The 24,802-nt window shown below is 42.3% G+C and overlaps 1 protein-coding gene across 1 annotated transcript in view; it reads right to left on the minus strand.

The window, feature by feature from the left end:
* Positions 1 to 24,802, minus strand: part of ranbp9 (RAN binding protein 9) — a 176,763-nt gene that overhangs the window by 18,926 nt on the left and 133,035 nt on the right. The window contains exons 6-10 of the mRNA XM_072509589.1: positions 21,992 to 22,176; positions 20,610 to 20,722; positions 19,008 to 19,116; positions 17,530 to 17,726; positions 778 to 928 (exon numbers count right to left, since the gene is read on the minus strand). Of these exons, the coding sequence (XP_072365690.1) occupies positions 778 to 928; positions 17,530 to 17,726; positions 19,008 to 19,116; positions 20,610 to 20,722; positions 21,992 to 22,176 (755 nt within the window). The remainder of the gene's footprint in view (positions 1 to 777; positions 929 to 17,529; positions 17,727 to 19,007; positions 19,117 to 20,609; positions 20,723 to 21,991; positions 22,177 to 24,802) is intronic.

The raw sequence follows: 24,802 nt of genomic DNA on the forward strand, positions 1-24,802 counted from the left end.
ATGTTTCACATGCTTTTAATCCTATGTTGTAGCTTCACCAGTTGCCATTTCATTTTCAGCTATGCCTGGTGCTGCTTCCAGCTTCTCTCCTTTACTCTTCATTGAATTGGGGTTGGTTCCTTGGCTTAATGGTAGTGATAGAGAGGAATACGCCAGGCCATGAGATTCCAGATTGTGGTTGAATATAGTTCTGATGTCCCACAGAACCTCATGGGTGCCCAGCCTTGAGCTGCAAGACTTGCTCCAAGTCTATTCTATTTTGCGCTGTGTTAGTGCTACATGTGTCCTCAGTCCTTGTGGAATGAAGTCCCTTCTTCACACTGAGGCTTGAGTCATGCAGCAGCTGTAACCAATAAGTTTTCAGTGTCTGGCAGCACTGCTGCAAAACTAACTGGCAGGCACTTTACAAAAGATAATTCTGAAGTCTAACCATCAACTTTATTTTACATTTTTCCCCAATCAGATTACTTCCACGAGCTGACAGGTTTTAACATTCATCTTCAGAACTGTAGCTAGCCCTTGAGGAAGCTTAATGAGAATCATAGAATCTCTACAGTGCAGAAGGAGGCCATTTGGCCCAACAAGTCTGCCCCGATGTCTGCATCAATTGTACTAGAAATTGTAAACTTGCCCAGAAATAAAACAGTTGGCAGGGGCGGGGAGCATTAAAAGACATTCTTAGTTTGAAGTAAATATGCTGGATTCATAATTCTAGCTCAGTAAATATACAACAAAAACCTAAACTTGAAAACAGCACATTTAAACTAGAACACTTACTTGTCTCTGCTACAGCTGTTTGATTGCTGAGATCTTGCAGCATTTAAACTGTTTAGTTCTGATGTATTTAAACATGAGGCCGGGTGCTTGTGACTGCTGGATTGATGACCTTTATTTGATATTATACCATTGCTACAATTATTTTCATAACCTGTCAAAAAATTAAACACATCAAGCCTTTCATGGTTTGCCTTCTCAATTATCTTGGCAAAGGAAGTGCGTTAGCTATATCAGAGGGTGAAAATGGGAGGGATGCAGGAAAAGGGTTACTAGCAGATGTGTATGATTAGTTCTAAAGTCACAGCTTTTTTCAAACATATAATTTGGAGAAAAGGGCATTAAACAAAGTTTAAAACCAGGTTTTTGATTTGTCAGTCATAAAAAGATTTTGCAAATTTTTTTGTGCCTTCACTGTAAACCTTCACACAACCTTCAAGGTGGCATTTTGTGAAATAAAACATAACCAACATACTATAATCCTGATAATTAAACGGTTATAGTCATTAGACCAAAAGAGTGTTAGTGAAGGTGAAGAACTATGAATAGCCAAGACGAAAGAAAACAATTGTTCTAGGTGCAGAAAGTGACCATGGATCTCTTGACAGGTTATCAGATAGGTGCAGGCCACAATGTGACTTCAAACAGGGAGACTGATAGCTTTTGTTAGGAAAAGGCAAAACTTTCAAGAAAATGCCTAAAGAGACACAACCTTAATTTTGATGCTTTACCAGAATCCACCATTAAAGCACAATCTCCAGATTCCTGCAACTTTGGATTTTGAGTTGAAACTATCAATTGCAGTAGTTTTCAGAGTTCAATATGGAGAACTCACTAATGATTGGCATTACGCAAGTGACTAATTGTACCGAAACAAAATACTGCAGATGCCAGAACCCGGAATTAAAAACAAAAGATACTGTAAAAACTAAGTAGGTCTGGCAGCATTAACAGAGAGAAATAGAGGCAATGTTTCAGGTTGATGGCTATCCATTGGCCTAATTACATATAGTGAGGGAATGGCCATCATCTTCCAGATTTCTTTTCCGTGAGTGCAATTTACTTGGTTTGGTAAGCAAAATTGGAATAAAGGTTTATTTCCCTGCTTTCGTAATGTTTGCTACATTGCAACAGTCTATACCTCAAAATTACTTTATTAGTAGGGGCATGTAGATAGCATAGCTGCTAAATTATTTGAAGTGTCTCAAGTCATTGATACAAACAAGTCTTAACATTTCAATTTAGGAGTGAGGCATGTGATAGTAGCAGGTGGGCAACAGTTCATGCCATATCCTTTGCACACTAACAGTTGCAAACAAATATAGGAGCGAAAGGAACTGTACCATGAACCATCAGGGGAAAAAATGGCCAAAGGTGCTGCTCATGCACTATGGTTATACCTAGACAGTAATATTAAGTAAAATATGTGAAGCTTGCATATTATCAAGTTGAACTTAACAGAAATGCCCAGGAGGCAGCTGAAGAACAGGTGGGGTAATACTGAATCTGCTTTCAAAGAGGCAGCAGTCACTGGCATAACCAGGTATATGTAACATACATAAATCCAAACACTTACAATCCCCTGGGTTGACAAATCAGCCATTGAAGTGCAATCACATGCTAACAATAACGGATTTACTGCCTCAAGGGATTTATGCTCTTTTAACAGGACCTTCTTACTGCTGCCCTAGTTATATCATCTTTGCAAGAGGGGATTCCTTGTACCACAATAAAACTGGAAATGCCTCTTGCAGCACAAAGTCCAACCTAAAAGAAGCGTGTCAGGTAACAGTGGATATAAATAGCATCCAGAAGATCAAAGAAGAACGGGGTGGGGTAGGTTTGGGTGTAAATAGTGTCTCTGAACTTTTAGCATTAAGATTGGTTTGTTTTTAGCTCTAATCTAGAAAACCATCAGGATTGCCTGAATTGCTTTGTGAAAGACACAGGGTTATGCAATTATCACATAATATAAACTATTTTCTTGGTTGATATGCAGAAAACAAAGAGAAACCTTCTTGAAACAATTAAAATGGCAGAATTCCAATTACAGTTGATCTATAATAAGGGCCATGTTTTCACAGAATTGTTACAGCGCAAAGGACAGCCATTTGGTCCACCGTGACCTCACCAAACGAGCATTTGCACTGAGTGCTGAATTTGGGTGCATTTGAGTGCTATAGTGAGAGTTTGGTGACTGAGGGATATTAAGGATTCATTTTTATCTACAGTCTAGTCTTTCCTTTATTTAGTTAATTAACTTAAAAGTAGCTGTTTGGGTTTAGAAGGTGGTGAGTTTTCAATCAGCTTTAAACAGAGGTTCTATTTGCAGCTACTTCAGCAGGAGCTTGTTAATTAGTTAATTGGATTAGGCCAGTTTTCAGAGGCTAGAGTCACAGTATAAAGGTGAGCCAGTTTACAGTGCAGACTTTGTAAGCTGCTCCTTTCATTTCATTTCCTCAAAAAGCGAGAAGGGAGCCGGGAGTTTACAGAGTGCAGCTGACTGGGAGCAGAGTCGGAAGGCGGAGTTCCAGCTGGTCCACAGGGCAGCTACATTCAGTATGATCAGAGGGGATGGAGGCTAGGGCAGTTGCATGCTCTTCCTGTAGGATGTCAGTTAGAGGGGTGCTGTGCTCTGACTGTGAGATGTGGCAGGTCCGGGAGGCTTCCAGCGTCCCGGATGGCTTCATCTGCAGAAAGTGCACCCAACTGGAGCTCCTCACAGACCGCATGGTTCGGTTGGAGCAGCAATTGGATGCACTTAGGAGCATGCAGGTGGCGGAAAGCGTCATAGATCGCAGTTATGTAAATGTGGTCACACCCAAGGTGCAGGCAGAGAAATGGGTGACCACCAGAAAGGGCAGGCAGTCAGTGCAGGAATCCCCTGTGGTTGTCCCCCTCTCGAACAGATATACCCCTTTGGATACTGTCGGGGGAGATAGCCTATCAGGGGAAAACAGCAGCAGCCAGAGCAGTGGCACCACGGCTGGCTCTGATGTTCAGAAGGGAGGGTCAAAGCGCAGAAGAGTAATAGTAATAGGGGACTCTATAGTCAGGGGCACAGATAGAACAAACAAAGAACAAAGAAATGTACAGCACAGGAACAGGTCCTTCAGCCCTCCAAGCCCGTGCCGACCATGCTGCCCGACTAAACTACAATCTTCTACACTTCCTGGGTCCGTATCCTTCTATTCCCATCCTATTCATATATTTGTCAAGATGCCCCTTAAATGTCCCTATCGTCCCTGCTTCCACTACCTCCTCCGGTAGCGAGTTCCAGGCACCCACTACCCTCTGCGTAAAAAACTTGCCTCGTACATCTACTCTAAACCTTGCCCCTCTCACCTTAAACCTATGCCCCCTAGTAATTGACCCCTCTACCCTGGGGAAAAGCCTCTTACTATCCACTCTGTCTATGCCCCTCATAATTTTGTATACCTCTATCAGGTCTCCCCTCAACCTCCTTCGTTCCAGTGAGAACATACCGAGTTTATTCAACCGCTCCTCATAGCTAATGCCCTCCATACCAGGCAACATTCTGGTAAATCTCTTCTGCACCCTCTCTAAAGCCTCCACATCCTTCTGGTAGTGTGGCGACCAGAATTGAACACTATACTCCAAGTGTGGCCTAACTATGGTTCTATACAGCTGCAACATGACTTGCCAATTCTTATACTCAATGCCCCGGCCAATGAAGGCAAGCATGCCGTATGCCTTCTTGACTACCTTCTCCACCTGTGTTGCCCCTTTCAATGACCTGTGGACCTGTACTCCTAGATCTCTTCGACTTTCAATACTCTTGAGGGTTCTACCATTCACTGTATATTCCCTACCTGCATTAGACCTTCCAAAATGCATTACCTAGACCTTCCAAAATGCATTACCTAGACCTTTCAAAATGCATTACCTAGACCTTCCAAAATGCATTACCTAGACCTTCCAAAATGCATAGGCGCTTCTGTGGACGTGAAAGAGACTCCAGGATGGTATGTTGCCTCCCTGGTGCCAGGGTCCAGGATGTCTCCGAACGGGTAGAGGGAATCCTGAAGGGGGAGGGCAAACAGGCAGAGGTCGTTGTACATATTGGTACTAACGACATAGGCAGGAAGGGGCATGAGGTCCTGCAGCAGGAGTTCAGGGAGCTAGGCAGAAAGTTAAAAGACAGGACCTCGAGGGTTGTAATCTCGGGATTACTCCCTGTGCCACGTAACAGTGAGGCTAGAAATAGGAAGATAGAGCAGATAAACACGTGGCTAAACAGCTGGTGTAGGAGGGAGGGTTTCCATTATCTGGACCACTGGGAGCTCTTCCGGGGCAGGACGGGTTGCATCTAAACCGGAGAGGCATAAATATCCTGGCCGCGAGGTTTGCTAGTGTCACACGGGAGGGTTTAAACTAGTATGGCAGGGGGGTGGGCACGGGAGCAATAGGTCAGAAGGTGAGAGCATTGAGGGAGAACTAGGGAATAGGGACAGTGTGGCTCTGAGGCAGAGCAGACGGGGAGAAGTTGCTGAACACAGCGGGTCTGGTGGCCTGAAGTGCATATGTTTTAATGCAAGGAGCATTACAGGTAAGGCAGATGAACTTAGAGCTTGGATTAGTACTTGGAACTATGATGTTGTTGCCATTACAGAGACCTGGTTGAGGGAAGGGCAGGATTGGCAGCTAAACGTTCCAGGATTTACATGTTTCAGGCGGGATAGAGGGGGATGTAAAAGGGGAGGCGGAGTTGCGCTACTTGTTCGGGAGAATATCACAGCTGTACTGCGAGAGGACACCTCAGAGGGCAGTGAGGCTATATGGGTAGAGATCAGGAATAAGAAGGGTGCAGTCACAATGTTGGGGGTATACTACAGGCCTCCCAACAGCCAGCGGCAGATAGAGGAGCAGATAAGTAGACAGATTTTGGAAAAGAGTAAAAACAACAGGGTTGTGGTGATGGGAGACTTCAACTTCCCCAATATTGACTGGGACTCACTTAGTGCCAGGGACTTAGACGGGGCGGAGTTTGTAAGGAGCATCCAGGAGGGCTTCTTAAAACAATATGTAGACAGTCCAACTAGGGAAGGGGCGGTACTGGACCTGGTATTGGGGAATGAGCCCGGCCAGGTGGTAGATGTTTCAGTAGGGGAGCATTTCGGTAACAGTGACCACAATTCAGTAAGTTTTAAAGTACTGGTGGACAAGGATAAGAGTGGTCCGAGGATGAATGTGCTAAATTGGGGGAAGGCTAATTATAACAATATTAGGCGGGAACTGAAGAACATAGATTGGGGGCGGATGTTTGAGGGCAAATCAACATCTGACATGTGGGAGGCTTTCAAGTGGCAGTTGAAAGGAATACAGGACCGGCAAGTTCCTGCGAGGAAGAAAGATAAATACGGCAATTTTCGGGAACCTTGGATGATGAGTGATATTGTAGGCCTCGTCAAAAAGAAAAAGGAGGCATTTGTCAGGGCTAAAAGGCTGGGAACAGACGAAGCCTGCGTGGAATATAAGGAAAGTAGGAAGGAACTTAAGCAAGGAGTCAGGAGGGCTAGAAGGGGTCACGAAAAGTAATTGGCAAATAGGATTAAGGAAAATCCCAAGGCTTTTTACACGTACATAAAAAGCAAGAGGGTAGCCAGGGAAAGGGTTGGCCCACTGAAGGATAGGCAAGGGAATCTATGTGTGGAGCCAGAGGAAATGGGCGAGGTACTAAATGAATACTTTGCATCAGTATTCACCAAAGAGAAGGAATTGGTAGATGTTGAGTCTGGAGAAGGGGGTATAGATAGCCTGGGTCACATTGTGATCCAAAAGGACGAGGTGTTGGGTGTCTTTAAAAAATATTAAGGTAGATAAGTCCTCAGGGCCTGATGGGATCTACCCCAGAATACTGAAGGAGGCTGGAGAGGAAATTGCTGAGGCCTTGACAGAAATCTTTGGATCCTCGCTGTCTTCAGGGGATGTCCCGGAGGACTGGAGAATAGCCAATGTTGTTCCTCTGTTTAAGAAGGGTAGCAAGGATAATCCCGGGAACTACAGGCCGGTGAGCCTTACTTCAGTGGTAGGGAAATTACTGGAGAGAATTCTTCGAGACAGGATCTGGTCACTAAGATGATTGATGCAGGTAGGGCAGTAGATGTTGTCTATATGGACTTCAGTAAGGCATTTGACAAGGTCCCTCATGGTAGACTAGTACAAAAGGTGAAGTCACACGGGATCAGGGGTGAGCTGGCAAGGTGGATACAGAACTGGCTAGGCCATAGAAGGCAGAGAGTAGCAATGGAGGGATGCTTTTCTAATTGGAGGGCTGTGACCAGTGGTGTTCCACAGGGATCAGTGCTGGGACCTTTGCTCTTTGTAGTATATATAAATGATTTGGAGGAAAATGTAACTGGTCTGATTAGTAAGTTTGCAGACGACACAAAGGTTGGTGGAATTGCGGATAGCGATGAGGACTGTCGGAGGATACAGCAGGATTTAGATTGTCTGGAGACTTGGGCGGAGGTTAATAGACTCGAACAGGTTGATATTAAGAAGAAGGATGTGCTGGAAATTTTGAAAAGCGTCAGGATAGATAAGTGCCCTGGGCCTGACAGGATATACCCACGGTTACTACGGGAAGCGAGGGAGGAGATTGCTGCGCCGTTGGCGATGATCTTTGCGTTCTCACTCTCCACTGGAGTAGGACCGGATGATTGGAGGGAGATGAATGTTGTTCCCCTGTTCAAGAAAGGGAATAGGGAAATCCCTGGGCATTACGTCTGTGGTGAGCAAAATATTGGAAAGGATTCTGAGATAGGATTTATGATTATTTAGAAAAACATAGTTGATTAAAGATAGTCAGCATGGCTTTTGTGAGGGGCAGGTCATGCCTCACTGAATTCTTTGAGGATGTGACGAGACACATTGGTGAAGGTCAGGCAGTGGATGTGGTGTATATGGATTTCAGAAAGGCATTTGAGAAGGTTCCCCATGGTAGGCTTATTCAGAAAGTTAGGGGGGGTGGGATACAGGGAAATTTGGCTGTCTGGATACAGAATTGGCTGGCCAAAAGACGACAGCGAGTTGTAGTGGATGTAAAGTATTCCGCCTGGAGGTCGGTGACCAATGATGTCCCGCAGGGATCTGTTCTGGGACCTCTACTCTTTGTGGTTTTTATAAATGACTTGGATGAGGAAGTGGAAGGGTGGGTTAGTAAGTTTGCCGATGACATGAAGGTTGGGGGAGTTGTAGATAGTGTTGAGGGTTGTTGCAGGTTACAACAGGATATTGACAGGATGCAGAGCTGGGCTGAGAAGTGGCAGAGCTGGGCAGAGAAGTGGAATTCAACCTTGATAAATGTGAAGTGATTCATTTTGGAAGGTCGAATTTGAATGCTGAATACAGGGTTAAAGGCAGGATTCTTGGAAGTGTAGAGGAACAGAGGGATCTTGGGGTCCACGTACATACATCCCTCAAAGTTGCCACCCAGGCTGATAGGGTTGTTAAGGAGGCGTATGGTGTGTTGGCTTTCATTAACAGGGAGATTGTGTTTAAGAGCCGCAAGGTTTTGCTGCAGCTTTATAAAACTCCAGTTAGACCACACTTAGAATAGTGTGTCCAGTTCTGGTCGCCTCATTATAGGAAGGATGTGGATGCTTTGGAGAGGGTACAGAGGAGATTTACCAGGATGCTGCCTGGACTGGAGGGCATGTCTTATGAAGAAAGGTTGAGGGATCTAGGGCTTTTCTCACTGGAGCGAAGAAGGCAGAGAGGTGACTTGATAGAGGTGTACAAAGTGATGAGAGGCAGAGACTTTTCCCCAGGGTGGAAATGGCTGTCACGAGGGGACATAATTTTAAGGTGAATGGAGGAAGGTGTAGGGGAGATGTCAGAGGTAGGTTCTTTGTTAGAAACAGGAAAGGAGAGGTCAGTCACCCTGTTAGGGGTTTTCTATAGGCCTCCGAAAAGTTCCAGAGATGTAGAGGAAAGGATTGCAAAGATGATTCTGGATAGGAGCGAAAGCAACAGGGTAGTTGTTATGGGGACTTTAACTTTCCAAATATTGACTGGAAACGCTATAGTTCGAGTACTTTAGATGAGTCCGTTTTTGTCCAATGTGTGCAGGAGGGTTTCCTGACACAGTATGTAGATAGGCCAACGAGAGGCGAGGCCGTATTGGATTTGGTACTGGGTAATGAACCAGGACAGGTGTTAGATTTGGAGGTAGATGAGCACTTTGGTGATAGTGACCACAATTCGATTACGTTTACTTTAGTGATGGAAAGGATAGGTATATACCGCAAGGTAAGAGTTATATCTGGGGGAAAGGCAATTATGATGCGATAAGGCAAGACTTAGGATGCATCGGATGGAGAGGAAAACTGCAGGGGATGGGCACAATGGACATGTGGAGCTTGTTCAAGGAACAGCTACTGCATGTCCTTGATAAGTATGTGCCTGGCAGGCAGGGAGGAAGTGGTCGAGCAAGGGAAACGTGGTTTACTAAGGCAGTTGAAACACTTGTCAAGAGGAAGAAGGAGGCTTATGTAAAGATGAGACATAAAGGTTCAGTAAGGGCGCTCGAGAGTTACAAGTTAGCTAGGAAGGACCTAAGAGAGAGCTAAGAAGAGCCAGGAGGGGACATGAGAAGTCTTTGGCAGGTAGGATCAAGGATAACCCTAAAGCTTTCTATAGATATGTCAGGAATAAAAGCATGACTAGGGTAAGAGTAGGGTCAGTCAAGGACAGGAGTGGGAAGTTGTGCTTGGAGTCCGAGGAGATAGGAGAGGTGCTAAATCAATATTTTTTGTCAGTATTCACACAGGAAAAAGACAATGTTGTCGGGGAGAATACTGAGATTCAGGCTACTAGACTAGAAGGGCTTGAGGTTCATAAGGAGGAGGTGTTAACAATTCTGGAAAGGGTGAAAATAGATAAGTCCCCTGGGCCGGATGGGATTTATCCTAGGATTCTTTGGGAAGCTAGGGAGGAGATTGCTGAGCCTTTGGCTTTGATCTTTAAGTCATCTTTGTCAACAGGAATAGTGCCAGAAGACTGGAGGATAGCAAATGTTGTCCCCTTGTTCAAGAAGGGGAGTAGAGACAACCCCGGTAACTATAGACCAGTGAGCCTTACTTCTGTTGTGGGCAAAATCTTGGAAAGGTTTATAAGAGATGGGGTGTATAATCATCTGGAAAGGAATAATTTGATTAGACATAGTCAACACGGTTTCGTGAAGGGTAGGTCGTGCCTCACAAACCTTATTGAGTTCTTTGAGAAGGTGACCAAACAGGTGGATGAGGGTAAAACAGTTGATGTGGTGTATATGGATTTCAGTAAAGCGTTTGATAAGGTTCCCCATGGTAGGCTACTGCAGAAAATACGGAAGCATGGGATTCAGGGAGATTTAGCAGTTTGGATCAGAAATTGGCTAGCTGGAAGAAGACAAAGGGTGGTGGTTGATGGGAAATGTTCAGACTGGAGTCCAGTTACTAGTGGTGTACCACAAGGATCTGTTTTGGGGCCACTGCTGTTGTCGTTTTTATAAATGACCTGGAGGAGGGCGTAGAAGGATGGGTGAGTAAATTTGCAGATGACACTAAAGTCGGTGGAGTTGTGGACAGTGCAGAAGGATGTTACAAGTTACAGAGGGACATAGATAAGCTGCAGCGCTGGGCTGAGAGGTGGCAAATGGAGTTTAATGCAGAATAGTGTGAGGTGATTCATTTTGGAAGGAATAACAGGAAGACAGAGTACTGGGCTAATGGTAAGATTCTTGGCAGTGTGGATGAGCAGAGAGATCTCAGTGTCCATGTACATAGATCCCTGAAAGTTGCCACTCAGGTTGAGAGGGTTGTTAAGAAGGCGTACGGTGTGTTAGCTTTTATTGGTAGAGGGATTGAGTTTCGGAGCCATAGGGTCATGTTGCAGCTGTACAAAACTCTGGTGTGGCCGCATTTAGAGTATTGCATGCAATTCTGGTCACTGCATTATAGGAAGGATGTGGAAGCATTGGAAAGGGTGCAGAGGAGATTTCCAGAATGTTGCCTGGTATGGAGGGAAGATCTTATGAGGAAAGGCTGAAGGACTTGAGGCTGTTTTCGTTAGAGAGAAGAAGGTTAAGAGGTGACTTAATTGAGGCATACAAGATGATCAGAGGATTGGATAGGGTGGACAGTGAGAGCCTTTTTCCTCGGATGGTGATGTCTAGCACGAGGGGACATAAGCATTAAATTGAGGGGAGATAGATATAAGACAGACGTCAGAGGTAGGTTCTTTATTCAGAGAGTAGTAAGGGTGTGGAATGCCCTGCCTGCAACAGTAGTGGACTCGCCAACACTAAGGGTATTCAAATGGTCATTGGATAGACATATGGACGATAAGGGAATAGTGTAAATGGGCTTTAGAGTGGTTTCACAGGTCGGCGCAACATCGAGGGCTGAAGGGCCTGTACTGCGCTGTAATGTTCTATGTTCTATGTTTACACAGAGTGGTGGGTGCGTGGAATGCACTGCCAGCAGAGGTGGTGGAGTCAGAGTCATTAGGGACATTTACGCACCTCTTGGACAGGCACATGGACAGCAGTAAATTGAAGGCATGTAGGTTAGGTTGATCTTAGATTAGGATAAATGCTCAGCACAACATCATGGGCTGAAGGGCCTGTACTGTGCTTTACTGTTCTATGTTCATACTGGGAAAACATTCCCCCACACTGCTGCACATTGTTTCGATTCAAATAATCATCTAGTGCCCTCTTGAACACTTCGAACAAACCTGCCTCCACCACACTTCCAGCTGGTGCATTCTTGGCCCGAAAGTGTCTATTTTCACATCACATTTCCTTCTTTTGAAAAATCACCTTAAAACTGTGCTCTCTCATTTTCGATCCTTTTATGAGCGGGAACAGTTTCTCATTATCTACTCTGACCCGCCCCCTCATGGTTTTGAACACCTCTATCAAATCTCCTCTTAGCCTTCTTCTCACCAAGGAGAACTTCTCAACCTCTCCAAGCTATCCTCAGAACTAAAGTTTCTCATCCCTGGAACCATTATTGTAAACCTCCTCTGCACTCTCTCCAATGTGTTCACATCCTTCCTACAGAGTGGTGCCCAGAAATGTACATGATGTTCCAGATGAGGTCTAACTCGAGTCTTGTGAAGTTCAGCATAACCTCCTTGCTCTTGTACTCTATGCCCCTATTAATAATCCCAGAATACTAGACGTTTTATTAACTACTCTCTCCACCTGTCCTACTACCTTCAATGGCTTACACACATGCACACCCACGCCCTCTGCTCCTGCACCACCCTTAAGAATTTTACTCCTTATTTTATATTGTCTCTCTATGTTTTTCCTACCAAAACGAACACTTCTTTGCATTGAACTTCATCTGGGGCTGATTTAGCACAGGGCTAAATAGCTGGCTTTAATGCAGACCAGCAGCGTGGGTTCAATTCCCGTACCAGCCTCCCTGAACAGGCACCGGAATGTGGTAACTAGGGGCTTTTCACAGTAACTTCATTTTGAAGCCTACTTGTGACAACAAGCGATTTTCATTTTTTTTTCCATTTCATCTGCCACCTATCTGCCCACTCCACTAACTAGTCTCTGTCCTTTTGAAGTTCTACACTGTCCTCTTCACAGTTTACAATACTTCTAAGTTTTGTATCATCCGCAAACTTTGAAATTGTCCCACATCAAGATCTAGATCATTAATATATATCAGGAAAAGGAAAGGTTCCAACACCACTGCAAACCTGCCTCCAGTCCAAAAATTACCCATTTATCATCACTCTCTGCTTCCTAAAATTTAGCCAATTTTGTATCTGCATGGTTACTGCCCCTTTTATTCCATGAGCTATAACTTCTCAAATTAATTATCGATAGTTTAATTGATTGTTAATTGATTTATTATTTATTATTCTGCAAGCCTGAGCAATAGCAAGAGTTAAACTTATGCTAAACTCAAACTCATGCATTGAGCCATAGGTATGTTACTTGTGAAGTATTAGGTGAATTGGACATTCTGAATTCTCCCTCAGTGTACCCGAACAGGCGACGTAGTGTGGTGACTAGGGGATTTTCACAGTAACTCCATTGCAGTGTTAATGTGAACCTACATGTGACACTAATAAAGATTATTATTATACTCTTAATGGAGAACTAGGGTGTCAGCTATGGCTCAGTGGTATCTAATCTCTAAGAGAAAGGTTGTAGGTTCAAGTCCCATGCGAGGACTAGATCCTTGAGCACTAGGCTAACATACCAGTACAGTATGACGGGTGCACTGCATTCAGTGTTGTTGCTTTTTTGGATGGGGATTAGACAAAGGGCCCATCTGTCCTCACAGATGAACGTTAAAGATTTCATGGAACCCATCTATTATGAGCAAGGAAGGTCTCCCTGGTGTTGTGGCCAATATTTACTTCTTGCAAAACAACTAAAAACAGATCAATTATTTGTGACACCTTGCTGTAGAAAATTTAAAAAATATTCACTAGCTGCAACGTGCTTTGGAATGCCCCTGGGTTGTGAAAAGTGCAATATATTTGCAAATCTTTTCTGTTTCAATTGGGACCAGTCAAGCGGAACACTCATAATTTTAAAATAGTTTTAAAAATCTTGTGTCCATTAGATTACTGAATTTTTGTAATTTTAAATAAATGTGAAACAAATATTGGAGATGCTAGAATACAGCAAATCCCCATTTCACTTTGTCCCACTTTAAATAGTTCCACTTTCACATATATAATGGGACCGGTATGAGCACCCAAGTGTTGGGATTTCCATTTTAGCATTGTTTCACGCTGGGCCAATGCAGCACCACCTGACCTGATTGGTGATATTATGGAGTGCCCTCTCCTCTTCACCGACCCTCCTGCTTGTCACAAGAGTTCGGAAGAAGGAAGAAACAAGCAGTAGGGTTGGAGAGCAAGGGAGAAAGAGTTGCCATTTTAAAATATTTATTTTAAAAGTTATATCATTTACAAAGATCGGAATTTAGGAATTTATAGTGTTTCAACTTACAGGATATAATGTTTTTTCTGATGAGGAAGATCTGACAGAATGCAGTTACGGTTTTTACCTTGGTTGTAATGGGTAAATCTGATTCACTTAACATTGATTCATTTAAAGTTGAATTTTCAGGAACACAACTACACCATTAAGCAAGATTTACTATATGTGGTATACAGATTGAGCAGTGTACTGAAACAAATATATTAGAAGCGCTGTTTGTGTATATCTTGCAATAAAGAAAAACTTGCTTTCATATCCAAGATAGGACACTTGAACTGCTTTAAAAGCAGTGAATTTGTTTGGAAATACGGTAAAAGTAGGCAAGAATGGCAGCAATTTAGAAAAATAACAATAACTGAACGACCAAATCTATTTATGGTAGTGTTGGCCAGGGAAATATTAGCCAGGATACTGGGTGAACCTTTTGCTCTTTTTGAAAAGTGCAATGAAATTTTCAAATGGAAGTTGCTTGGGCCTCATTTTAACTTTTGAAAGACAGCATCTTCAACAACACTGCAGTGCAGGATTATGATAGAAGATACTGAGGGTGCTGTATTTCAGTAACCATCTATTAACCATAATGCCTTTAGTTTGATTGAAATATTTGTACCCCCAAAGGAGAAAGGAAATCTTTACTGCTAAGCTTTGAGACCTTGCCTCTACTTATTGCCAAGATGTCAAAAAGAGTTACATTATTGCCATCTGCAGGGAACTAATATACCTTTTGCACTACATGGGGATTATGGCAAACAGAGGAAACGCATGCAGAGATCTTCAGGTCCATAAAAGGATAAGCCATCTAGTCTGAACGTTGACACATCCACCACTTATGTTTCTTCCCGGACCTGCCAGCTGTTCGGAGAAAAAGGTTTATTTGCCAGGCACTAACTATCCCACCCTATTGAAAAAAACCTGGATTACACAGCCCCTGATGTGAGCACGCCAGTCGGATTAACCTTGACCGTGCACAGAGGTTACATCAGTAAGATATCCAATTGCTTCAGTGAGATTGTCAGGGCAGTGGAAGGGCCTCTGAACTGACTGGTGTTTGGAGACATCAGTCCAATCAGTCTAGTATTGGAGAGATATTATTCTCCAATAAAAAGAGAAAAATCAGTGGAAGATGGACTCCAAAATTGGGTGGATTTGGAGAAATATCAGAGACAAGTTGGGACAATTCTGTGTTTTGGTATTTCATGTCCTCTCTACATAATCATAAGATTGCTGTCTTCAGACCAGAGATGTTGTATGAAAGGGGCTTGGGCAGTCTTAGTCTAGCTGTACTGGGCAGTGGTCAGGATTATCTATTGACAATTTCACTGAAAGGTGGCAGGACTGCAGCCAAAGTAGGGCATGCTGTAGCCATCTGGGATGACCACTTACAATAAGAAACATGGACGGTCGCAAAGCATAATGGGAAAAATGGACAATGTGCGGTTCGTCAGGCTCAGAACCTGAATGTATATTTGTGAGCGAAGAATCCAGACAGCATCAAAACCCCCAACTGATTAGCATTTTGATGGCCCATCTCTAAGTCAAAAGATACTTGTGCAACCGATACAATCTCAGACATTTAGGCGCCACTCCTGTACCCAGGAAGCATCAACAACAGGGTCAATGACCGCTTAGGACATGTCCGGCCGTCAAGGCACCCGCCCCTTTATTGGCTCAAATCAAATACAGTGATCAAGAACTACCCAATTAATGGTGTCCAAACCGAAGGACCGCACAAAAGAGCGCAAAACTCCCCAAGGATAAAGAAAGAGACACTGCCATGCGTTCGATCTCTCTTGGACCTGGCGCTCCAGCAACGTCCACCTCCAAGTGCAGCATCACCAGCAGCAAGTTCAAGTTCAACGCCCGCTACCAGACGGATGAGCCCAGCTGAGCAGCCAGACCCAGTAGATCCAGATTCGAACAAAGGCCACTGTTCCTCTGACCTAAGACGGGTGCCTGAAGTTAAGTACAGGTTGTCATAGTTGATAGGTGTAGTTTAACTAGTAGTGTTTATATTGCATGATTATCCTTGTGTATAAATAAAGTACCATTGATCTTGAACTAACTAACTGGTGTTTGGTGCTTGGATCAATATCCGGTTGAACCTTGTGGTGGTATCATTTGATACCTGGCGACTCTGAGCAATTTAATATCGAGATCTAAAGAAAGAAGGGCAATCTTACTGATTGCCATATTTATAGCAGGTAAAAAAGGCAACAATGCTTTTCTATGGTTCATCAGCAGAAATATTTCTGGAGTAGAGAGAACTTTCTCACATCTGACTGACTTGGATGTGTCAGAAACTGGTTGTAAAATTGGAAATTGCTTGAAATATGCTTCAGCTTGATAGGGGGTAAATGTAAAATGTAAAGCTACTTCATAAAAGGCCTAACATTTGAACTCTTCAAAGTGCGTACCAAAATATTCAGAGTCATAGTAAGAGAACATGAAATTAGGACAAAGTGGCAAAGTTTGCATTGAGTTGGTTAGTCAGGACGTTGTCAGTACATTAAGTAGGGCATGGCCAATTCCTTTTATCATAATATGATTGTTAAAAAAGGGCATTTTCTCACCTCTTTACCCTATGCTACTGCTTCTTTGTGGAGACTTTTCTACTTTGATCTTTGGAGTCAGCTCAGAAAACACACTTGCTGAGGGGGTAACAGAATATTGCCGGCACGGTGTCACACAGTGGTTAGCACTACTTCCTCACAGCACCAGAGACCCGGGGTCAATTCCGACCTTGGGTGAGTGTGTGTGTGGAGTTTGCACTTTCTCGCCGTGTCTACGTGGGTTTCCTCTGTGAGCTCTGGTTTCCTCCCACAGTGCAACAGTGTGCAGGTTAGGTGGATTGGCCATGCTAAATTGCCACTTACTGTCCAAAGATTAGATGGGCTTACTGGGATAGGGCGGGGGCATCAGATAGTCAGTGCAGACCTGATGGGCTGGAATGGCCTTCTTCTGCACTGTAGGGATTCTATGTATTTGAATACGAGATACAAAATGGATGCAAGTAAATGGTTAGAAAATTAAACAAAAATGAACTCTGAAGCCAAAAGAAACTCAATAGCATTTAGGTGGATCATGGATAATGTGGGTGGCACAGTGTTTAGCACTGTTGCCTCACAGCGCCTGGAACACAGGTTCAATTCCAATCTTGTGTGGAATTTGTATTTTCTCCCCGTGTCTACACGGGTTTCCTCCAGGTGCTCCAGTTTCCTCCCACAGTCCAAAGATGTGTAGGTTAGGTGGATTGGTCATGTTAAATTGCCCCTTGTGTTGAAAGGTTAGGTGGGTTACAGGGATAGGGCGGAGGATTGGATCAGGTTAGGGTGCTCTTTCGGAGGGTCAGTGCAGACTTCTTGGGTTGAATGGCCTCCTTCTGCACTGTTGTGATTCTATGAATCATGCTTAAAGAAAATCTGTCAAACAAGCAATGCTTTCCTCCAGTGCATGACATCCACCAACTCTCCAGCTTAAAGCAATTCCACTTGTGCAACTATTGTAATACATATAATTACATAGGGGGCGGGGGAGAACAAGTGAGAACGGGAGCCAGAGAGAGAGAGAGACAGATAGACCAAACGAAGGGACAGATAGAAATCATAATGATATAGCCATATTAATCTCACATTGCTTTCATATTTGGTGTAAAAGTTGATTGAGCAAAAATAAGCCTGGTCTACATTCCAATTGCTATTGAGGAAACATTGTACAATTTGTTTTTGGAACAGCAAATGGTACAGGAAAAAAATGTTAACATTGCTTACCTGTAAAGTGACTGTGTGCACCATTCCCTTTGCATGCTGCTAGGATGTGGATATTGCTCCCATGATTGGGACTCATGCTAGGACTGTTAAAGGTTCTAGGGCTTCCTGGGTAGCTGTCTTGAGACTTTGGACTTCGACCTCCTAAACACCGCACTTCACTATCTGTCCCATTTACCATTTCTATAAACTGGCGGACTCTACGGTGAACACAAAATACATGTTTATCAAACTGCATTAATGGTACAGTAATATTTAAATTAAAATAATCCATCCCTATAATCATTGCTCATTATCTTGTATTTCTGTTTTACCAGCCACTTGCTTAAGAAGTCAGTAACAAGGTAGATCATGATAATTATTTTAATCCTAATCCTGCTAAATAAACAATATTACCACATGAATAGGTCCACTCCCATTCTTCAATATGTTACATTTAATTGTATAAAGCTCCAATCTATAGTTTATCACAATGCTTAAAACAATAGCACTGCTCGAGTCAAGATCAGCTTGTCACCTGAAAGACACTATTTTTAGGGATGAAACGGAACATAATTTATTTGAATTTCTAGCTTTAACATACGTAACTATGAAAAGGTGATTAACAAAGAAGTGCACGTCTGGCCACTATTTCAGCAGAGGCTATCAAATTGGTGTTAAGAATTGGGGAAAATTAATATTAAAAAACAAATGAAAACAGGGAGTTGATTCGAGGCAGACATCTGGTGAAATGATGAGATGCAAATTCGCCCATCAATGGAAAACCAGTATTTTACTATGTGACTAGAAAAAACAATGGGGTGGCATCTTCAAAGTGGAAAGATAAGGAAATTGACACGCACCTGCCAAAAGCCGACTCTACAGGGTAAAGGGAAAGAAATAGTATAACTGTAGAACACTAACTAATGGGAAAAAGGGAGACAGCTAACATCAGAACTGCAACAGTTGCAGGTGTAGTCTCTCGAAAGTAGCCATTTTCCACCTTGGGTGAACCTGAAGGCTATTTCCCAGATGTGGCCAACTTAACTGAGGTGTGGTGATTACTTGCTAGATTTAGCTCAAAGAGTTACTTAATATTGGATGTTGTTTGGGCATCTCAGAGTTGGATAACGTAGGTTGTTGGGGGCAAAGTGATAGTTTCATGTAAAATTAGTGTGTTATAGTCATCAGTACATCGAAGTGTTATAGTGTATTATAGTCTTTCTTGTCATGTGTTATCATCTTTCTTTTAAGCAAATGAATATTCTCTATTAATTGTTCACACAACGACTGGACTGTTCCTCACTGGGTTGTACCTTGCTCCTCACATTATACCTTAAGTAAAACATTCACCGCTACAAACTGGTGTTCCAAGTTACCCTGGGTTTTGGGATACCCTCGCATTTAACACCAGCGTGGTTTGTAACATAAGTCACATGCAGAATGAAAATTCAATGTAATGCAAAAAAGAGTCACGTTGAATTGGTAGAAAAACTACTTACTTTAACATAAAAAGGAGGTTGGATTTTCTTTCAAGTAGACCTGGATATAGCTGCTGTGTTGTTTCAATAGCTTCTCCCATTCGTCCAGCTAGTACCAGTTTCTGAATTCCTAAAGAAGTAAAATATAAATTCACTGTGACCATCTTCACTAAAAGCGGCATACCTAATAGATAAATTGTGGTTCTATAAAGGTTTTAATTATAGCAAGTTAATGCCATGTTCTTAAGAGAGCCATTAAACTTCAATGGGATACTACTGGAACATCATTTCTAACCATGGATTTCACAATTGCACAAATAAAGTGGAATGAATATATTTTCAGCCTCCTACTACGATTATCACTTTTTATGGCTGTGTAGCCTTGCATACAGAGATGTCACAAGACTTAAGATCACGTGAAACACGATTACTAGTCTGCAAGATCATATTTTAGAAATTAAATTAAAAATAGTTCAAACACTAACCTACAACTGAGGTAGTCTGCCATTTCACTAACACTAATCAACTGAGATTTGAATATATATTTCTAAACTAACTCAGTAAATGCATGGTTACCACCAGCATCCTACCTTCCACAAAATATCTTCAGAATAACATTAGTTGTATACTATCACTCTAAATCATCCCCAAAGAATTAAATATTCCATGAGGCAACAGAAGATAATCCATGCATAAAGATAACTTGCTTCAACATAGTCTTTGACTGCATCCCAATTCACAGATAGCAATTGTAAATTGACTGGATATTTTCAGTGAATGGGCAGTAAACAGAACTAAATCCTCCTTTCCTCATGAGTATCTCCAACATTCACACATATTTAAAGTTTCATTGTGCATAACCTTTCACTTATCTAGGTAATGTTCATCCATCATTTCTGTGACTTTCTGTTAAACTGGTTGAGATCTCTCTGAATACTAACATCTCTCACACGCTCACCACCAGCCACAAAGCTCGGAATTCTCTGTAAATGTTATTTTTGCACACCCCACCCTCATTATTTGGGCACCCATGTGTTGTGTTATGCTGCTTTGTGTAGCATAAGCTGCTTCCTTGATGTATGCTTTGACAAAGGAAGCTCCAGACTATGAAATGAGTTCAACTTGTTTATTGAACTATTAACACAATTCTTAAATGAGTTTGACTCTCTGCTAATTTAGCTGTAGTAACTCAGTCTATCTTTACCAGCCTGCTCTAAGCCACGTGCTGGGTGTGATGCTGCTGATCAACCCTGATGTACTCTCTAGATGTCTGTCTGTGGAAAGAGGCAGAGCATATGTGCCCTGTCCTTTTATATGGGTTGTGAAGTGCACCCTTGGGGTAATGCCACCTCTTAGGGTGTCCTGATTACCCATTGGTTGTGTCCTGTTGTAATGACTCATTGGCTGTATGTCTGCATGTCATGACATCTCTGGTGCTCCCTCTAGTGGTTACTTAGTTGTAGTGTATTTACATTAACCCCTTGTGTATATACAGTGACGCATATCACCACACCATGTGAAAGAAAAAGCTGAGTAAAATTCAAAAGGGAATATAATTTTTTTTTAAAGTACTATTTCAAACAAAGTCACCAAGCAGCAAAGTATTGTTACATTTCGACTCACTTTGTCTATTCTTAATGGATGCTAGTTCCTCCTGGAAAGCCTGTCCTGTGGACCTGGCAAAGGCTTCAGCCGTGGCACAATAACCATGATGCACTAAGTAAGATGAAACCATTCTAGAAATTGAATTTTTAAAAAAGTTACACAACAGTCCAAGGTCAGCAGTATTTCACAATACAATGCAGCCTTTAAAAATTTGAGTATAAAGACGATTACACCAGGCAGTACATGTGCAATAACAGGAAACTCTTACCAAACTCAATGGAAACTGTCTTGCGAGTGTGCACACACACCATGTTTTCTCCAATGATTTCAACATCCAGGTTACATGTTTTGCAGAGTTATGACATTTGTAAATATATATGCAGGAACAGCCCATACATCACAAATATACATACATACACACAAACTCACATTGGACAGAAGACAGTAGATTGTCTGCAAAATGCATTAAATTATCATCATTTATTTACACCAAAAATGTGTCTCTTATCTGTCTGGTTACCAAGAGGAATCAGTTAAATCAGAAAATGTTATCAACTCAGACAACAAGTATGTGTAATTAAAAGGGTAGCAGTGAGCTTTAGACATATACACGAGAGAAAGACCTCATGGACACGATACATTAAGAAAAATAAGTGGGTGCATATGTGAGAAGCAGGGAAAAAGACTGCTCACATGGGAGAAATGGAACGTGTGAGCATGTAGAACATGGGGAGAAAAATTTACTGCTTTAAACAAAAGAAATACACGTAAATTGAACTGTAGAATTAATAGGTAACGAAGACCACCCTTTATTTAAACTTACACTCCAATCTCTGAGTCAGTGCAACAGCAAAGCATTTGAGCTGTTCTTAGCGGAAATCAAGCTTTATAAACCTTGGGGGGGGGGAGAGAGAGAGAGAGAGAGAGAGAGCGAGAAAGAAGACAAGAGAAAAAGAAAGATTCCTTTGGAAAGGAGAGGAGGAGGGTTTCTCACAATTTCAAATTAAATGCCTGCCCCAGAAATATAGTTTTGTTATCATTTGAAAGGTGTGGGACTAAATTTTACTTCCTATGGTCCATGACCAGGATAGTTAATGTCTCTTAGTGGATCTGCATTAAGAGGCTGCATTCAAATAGGGCAAGATTACAAGATTTAAAATTGCAGCATTCAACTGGATATTTTTTCAGTCTCGATGACCAGATTTATTGTAGTTAATTGAAAAAAATTGAAACATGAGCATGTGCTTTGTAGCATTTAGCATTGAGATATAAAAGTTGTATTTAATAGATGCAAGAAGAAATCCATCTATAGAAATCTAAATCAGAATTAAATCATAGGAAAGAAAACTTAAATATTCGTAAATGAAAAATGCTACTGTAGATAACAATGTGTCACCTACTTTTGAATCATTGTCTGCCATTCCCCTTCTCGATCTCCTACAGGGAATCTTTCAATCTGGGTCTGAATTTTAGATCTCCATTCTCGCATGTAGTCCTCTATATCAAAAACAAATGGATGCTGTCCAAAATTAGCATCTATCACCTCCCCTGGTGTCTGTAGTCCAACTGTGGGGTATAAATTTGGCTGAACAAGAGAAAATAAAATAATCACTTTGCAAGTTTTAGATTCTTCAAACAGTCCAGTATTTTCCTATTCAACAACTATCTTACATTATGGGCGGTTTTGCAGCTGAAAATGACTTTTAAAAATATTATTACTGTGAAGATTTGTCCTGATGAAGTAAACTTGCAAACTTCTGCTTCCTCATTAGAAGCTAAGCTATATTTCCTCCTCCTATCCCACCCACACACATGTTAACACTATTCAAAGGATAATATGGCACAATTTTAAATTCACAAACAATGAACATGTCTATAGAATAAAACTGGTCTGTGTAAAAATGTAAATAGTTTTGGGGAGGGATTACTTCAATCAATAAAGCTTTTGTAGCAGCAACAAACAAAATTCAAAAAGATTTTGTTCTTTTATTCCTTGAGAGATGTGGATATTGCTAGCATCACGGTTATTGTGCCACAGCTGAAGCCTTTGTCAGGTCCACAGGATAGGCTTTCCAGAAGGAACTAGCATCCATTAAGAATATTGCCATCTGTAAGCCCTTGAATTGAGTGACTTACTGAGCCATATAGAGGGCAGTTCAAAGTCAACCACATTGCTGTGGGCATGTAGGCCAGCCCAGATAAAAAAAGCAGATTTCCCTCCCTAAAGGACATTAGTGAGCCAGATGGATCTTTGCAACAATTGATGATAGATTCATGGTCACCAGTACTAAGACTAGCTTTAGATTCATGTGAATGTAAATTCCAGAAACTGCCATGGACCCATGTCCTCCAGGGCATTAGTCTGGGCTTCTGGATTATTAGTGCAGTGATGTTACCACTATGCCATTGTGTCCCCTCAAGATCCATGGGGAGAAAATTGATATTGTAGCTTGGCAGTTACAGCAGAGATCTGACAAGTGGAGACATAGCTCCATATCCAGGCTCCAGAAAGCATCGCTACACCCGACCAGTTTTGCTGATCCTGGCGCGCATAGCAGTCCAAGTGGCAAAATCAGAAAGGAAAGCCAATTAACACATCCACCCCTCCCCAAGATGGGTCATCTCTATACAGAACACAAGGTATCCGTATATGCCAGCATCCACTCAGTACCGAGCCGATTACATGACTGGGGTAACACAGCCACTTGAAATGAAGTTTTTGCTTTCCTGTGCCACGTGACAAAAAGGGATAGATTTTACAAACGTGTTCCCCACTTTGCAGAGCTGCGTGCACTGGAGCTCCAGCAAAAACAAAAACAGGTGTTAGCATTAGGTTGTTCCCTTAGTGAACACACAAACACGATCCTCCATGCCAAATGTGTTAGTCCCAAGTGTGAAGCTCTTCAGAGAGAGAGAGAGAGAGAGAGAGAGAGAGAGAGGGAGTTTAAAAGGGAAATGGAACAAGCCGCAAGGGAAGAAAGACAGAGAGGGACTTACATCTGCGCACAAAGGCTGCAGAAATCAAAAGGTTAGATCAGACGGTGGGGGAAGGTGGTTCTGGACATGAAACTAGTGGGGAGATGTTCAGATATGTACAAGCTCTCACAATCTCCAACAAACAAGATGCAGAGACATTTTTGTTGTGCTTTTGAGAAAATAGCTAAACAGATGAAATGGCCACACGACATTTGGACTCTACTCTTCCAGACTAAAGGTAGGGTGAGTGAAGTCTATGCCTCATTGTCAGGGAATAGGTCTGGGGACTGTGAGACAGTGAAGAAAGCTACATTGCGTGCTTATGAGCTGATATCGGAGGCTTACACAAAGTTTCAAGCTGTAAGAAAACAATCTCGACAGACTTATATTGAATTTGAAAGGGTTAAGAAAAGTTATTTTGAATGGTGGGTGCGAGCATTAAAATAGAACAAAGAACAAAGTAAAAGTACAGCACAGGAACAGGCCCTTCGACCCTCCAAGCCCGTGCCGACCATGTTGCCTGACTAAACTACAATCTTCTACACTTCCTGGGTTCGTATCCCTCTATTCCCATCCTATTCATGTAGTTGTCAAGATGCCCCTTAAATGTCACTATCGTGCCTGCTTCCACCACCTCCTCTGGCAGCGAGTTCCAGGCACTCACTACCCTCTGTGTAAAAAAACTTGATTCAATAATAATAATCGCTTATTGTCACAAGTAGACTTCAATGAAGTTACTGTGAAAAACCCCTAATCGCCACATTCCGCCGCCTGTTCAGGGAGGCCGGTACAGGAATTGAACCCGTGCTGTTGTCTTGTTCTGCATTACAAGCCAGCTGTTTAGCCCACTGTGCTAAACCAGCCCCTCCTATGACGCCATTAGATAATTCTGTTGGAGAAATTTAAAGATTCGTTGCCCACAATTATTAAAACTCATGTTGAGCAACAGAAAGTTAGAACTGTCAGACAAGCCGCAGAGATTGCGGGTGACTGTGAACTGGATCATAGGTCAAAGCATTTCTTTAGAATAAATTTTAAACCAGAGAAAGCTATAAACTGAGAATGTGCAAGAGAGGGAGTGATCAGAAAATCAAAGGAGGCTTCTCCACAAAATAAAACAGTCTGTTGGAGGGGTGAGAGATATGAAGAAAGTTAGATGTTTTCACTGCAACAAAATCACTTTGTTGAAGATTAAATGGTCAAGTTGGGGGTTATCAATCTTAGCACAAAGGAAG

This window comes from Scyliorhinus torazame, chromosome 6 (genome assembly GCF_047496885.1).
Source record: "Scyliorhinus torazame isolate Kashiwa2021f chromosome 6, sScyTor2.1, whole genome shotgun sequence".
In the NCBI taxonomy this organism is placed as follows: Eukaryota; Metazoa; Chordata; class Chondrichthyes; order Carcharhiniformes; family Scyliorhinidae; genus Scyliorhinus; species Scyliorhinus torazame.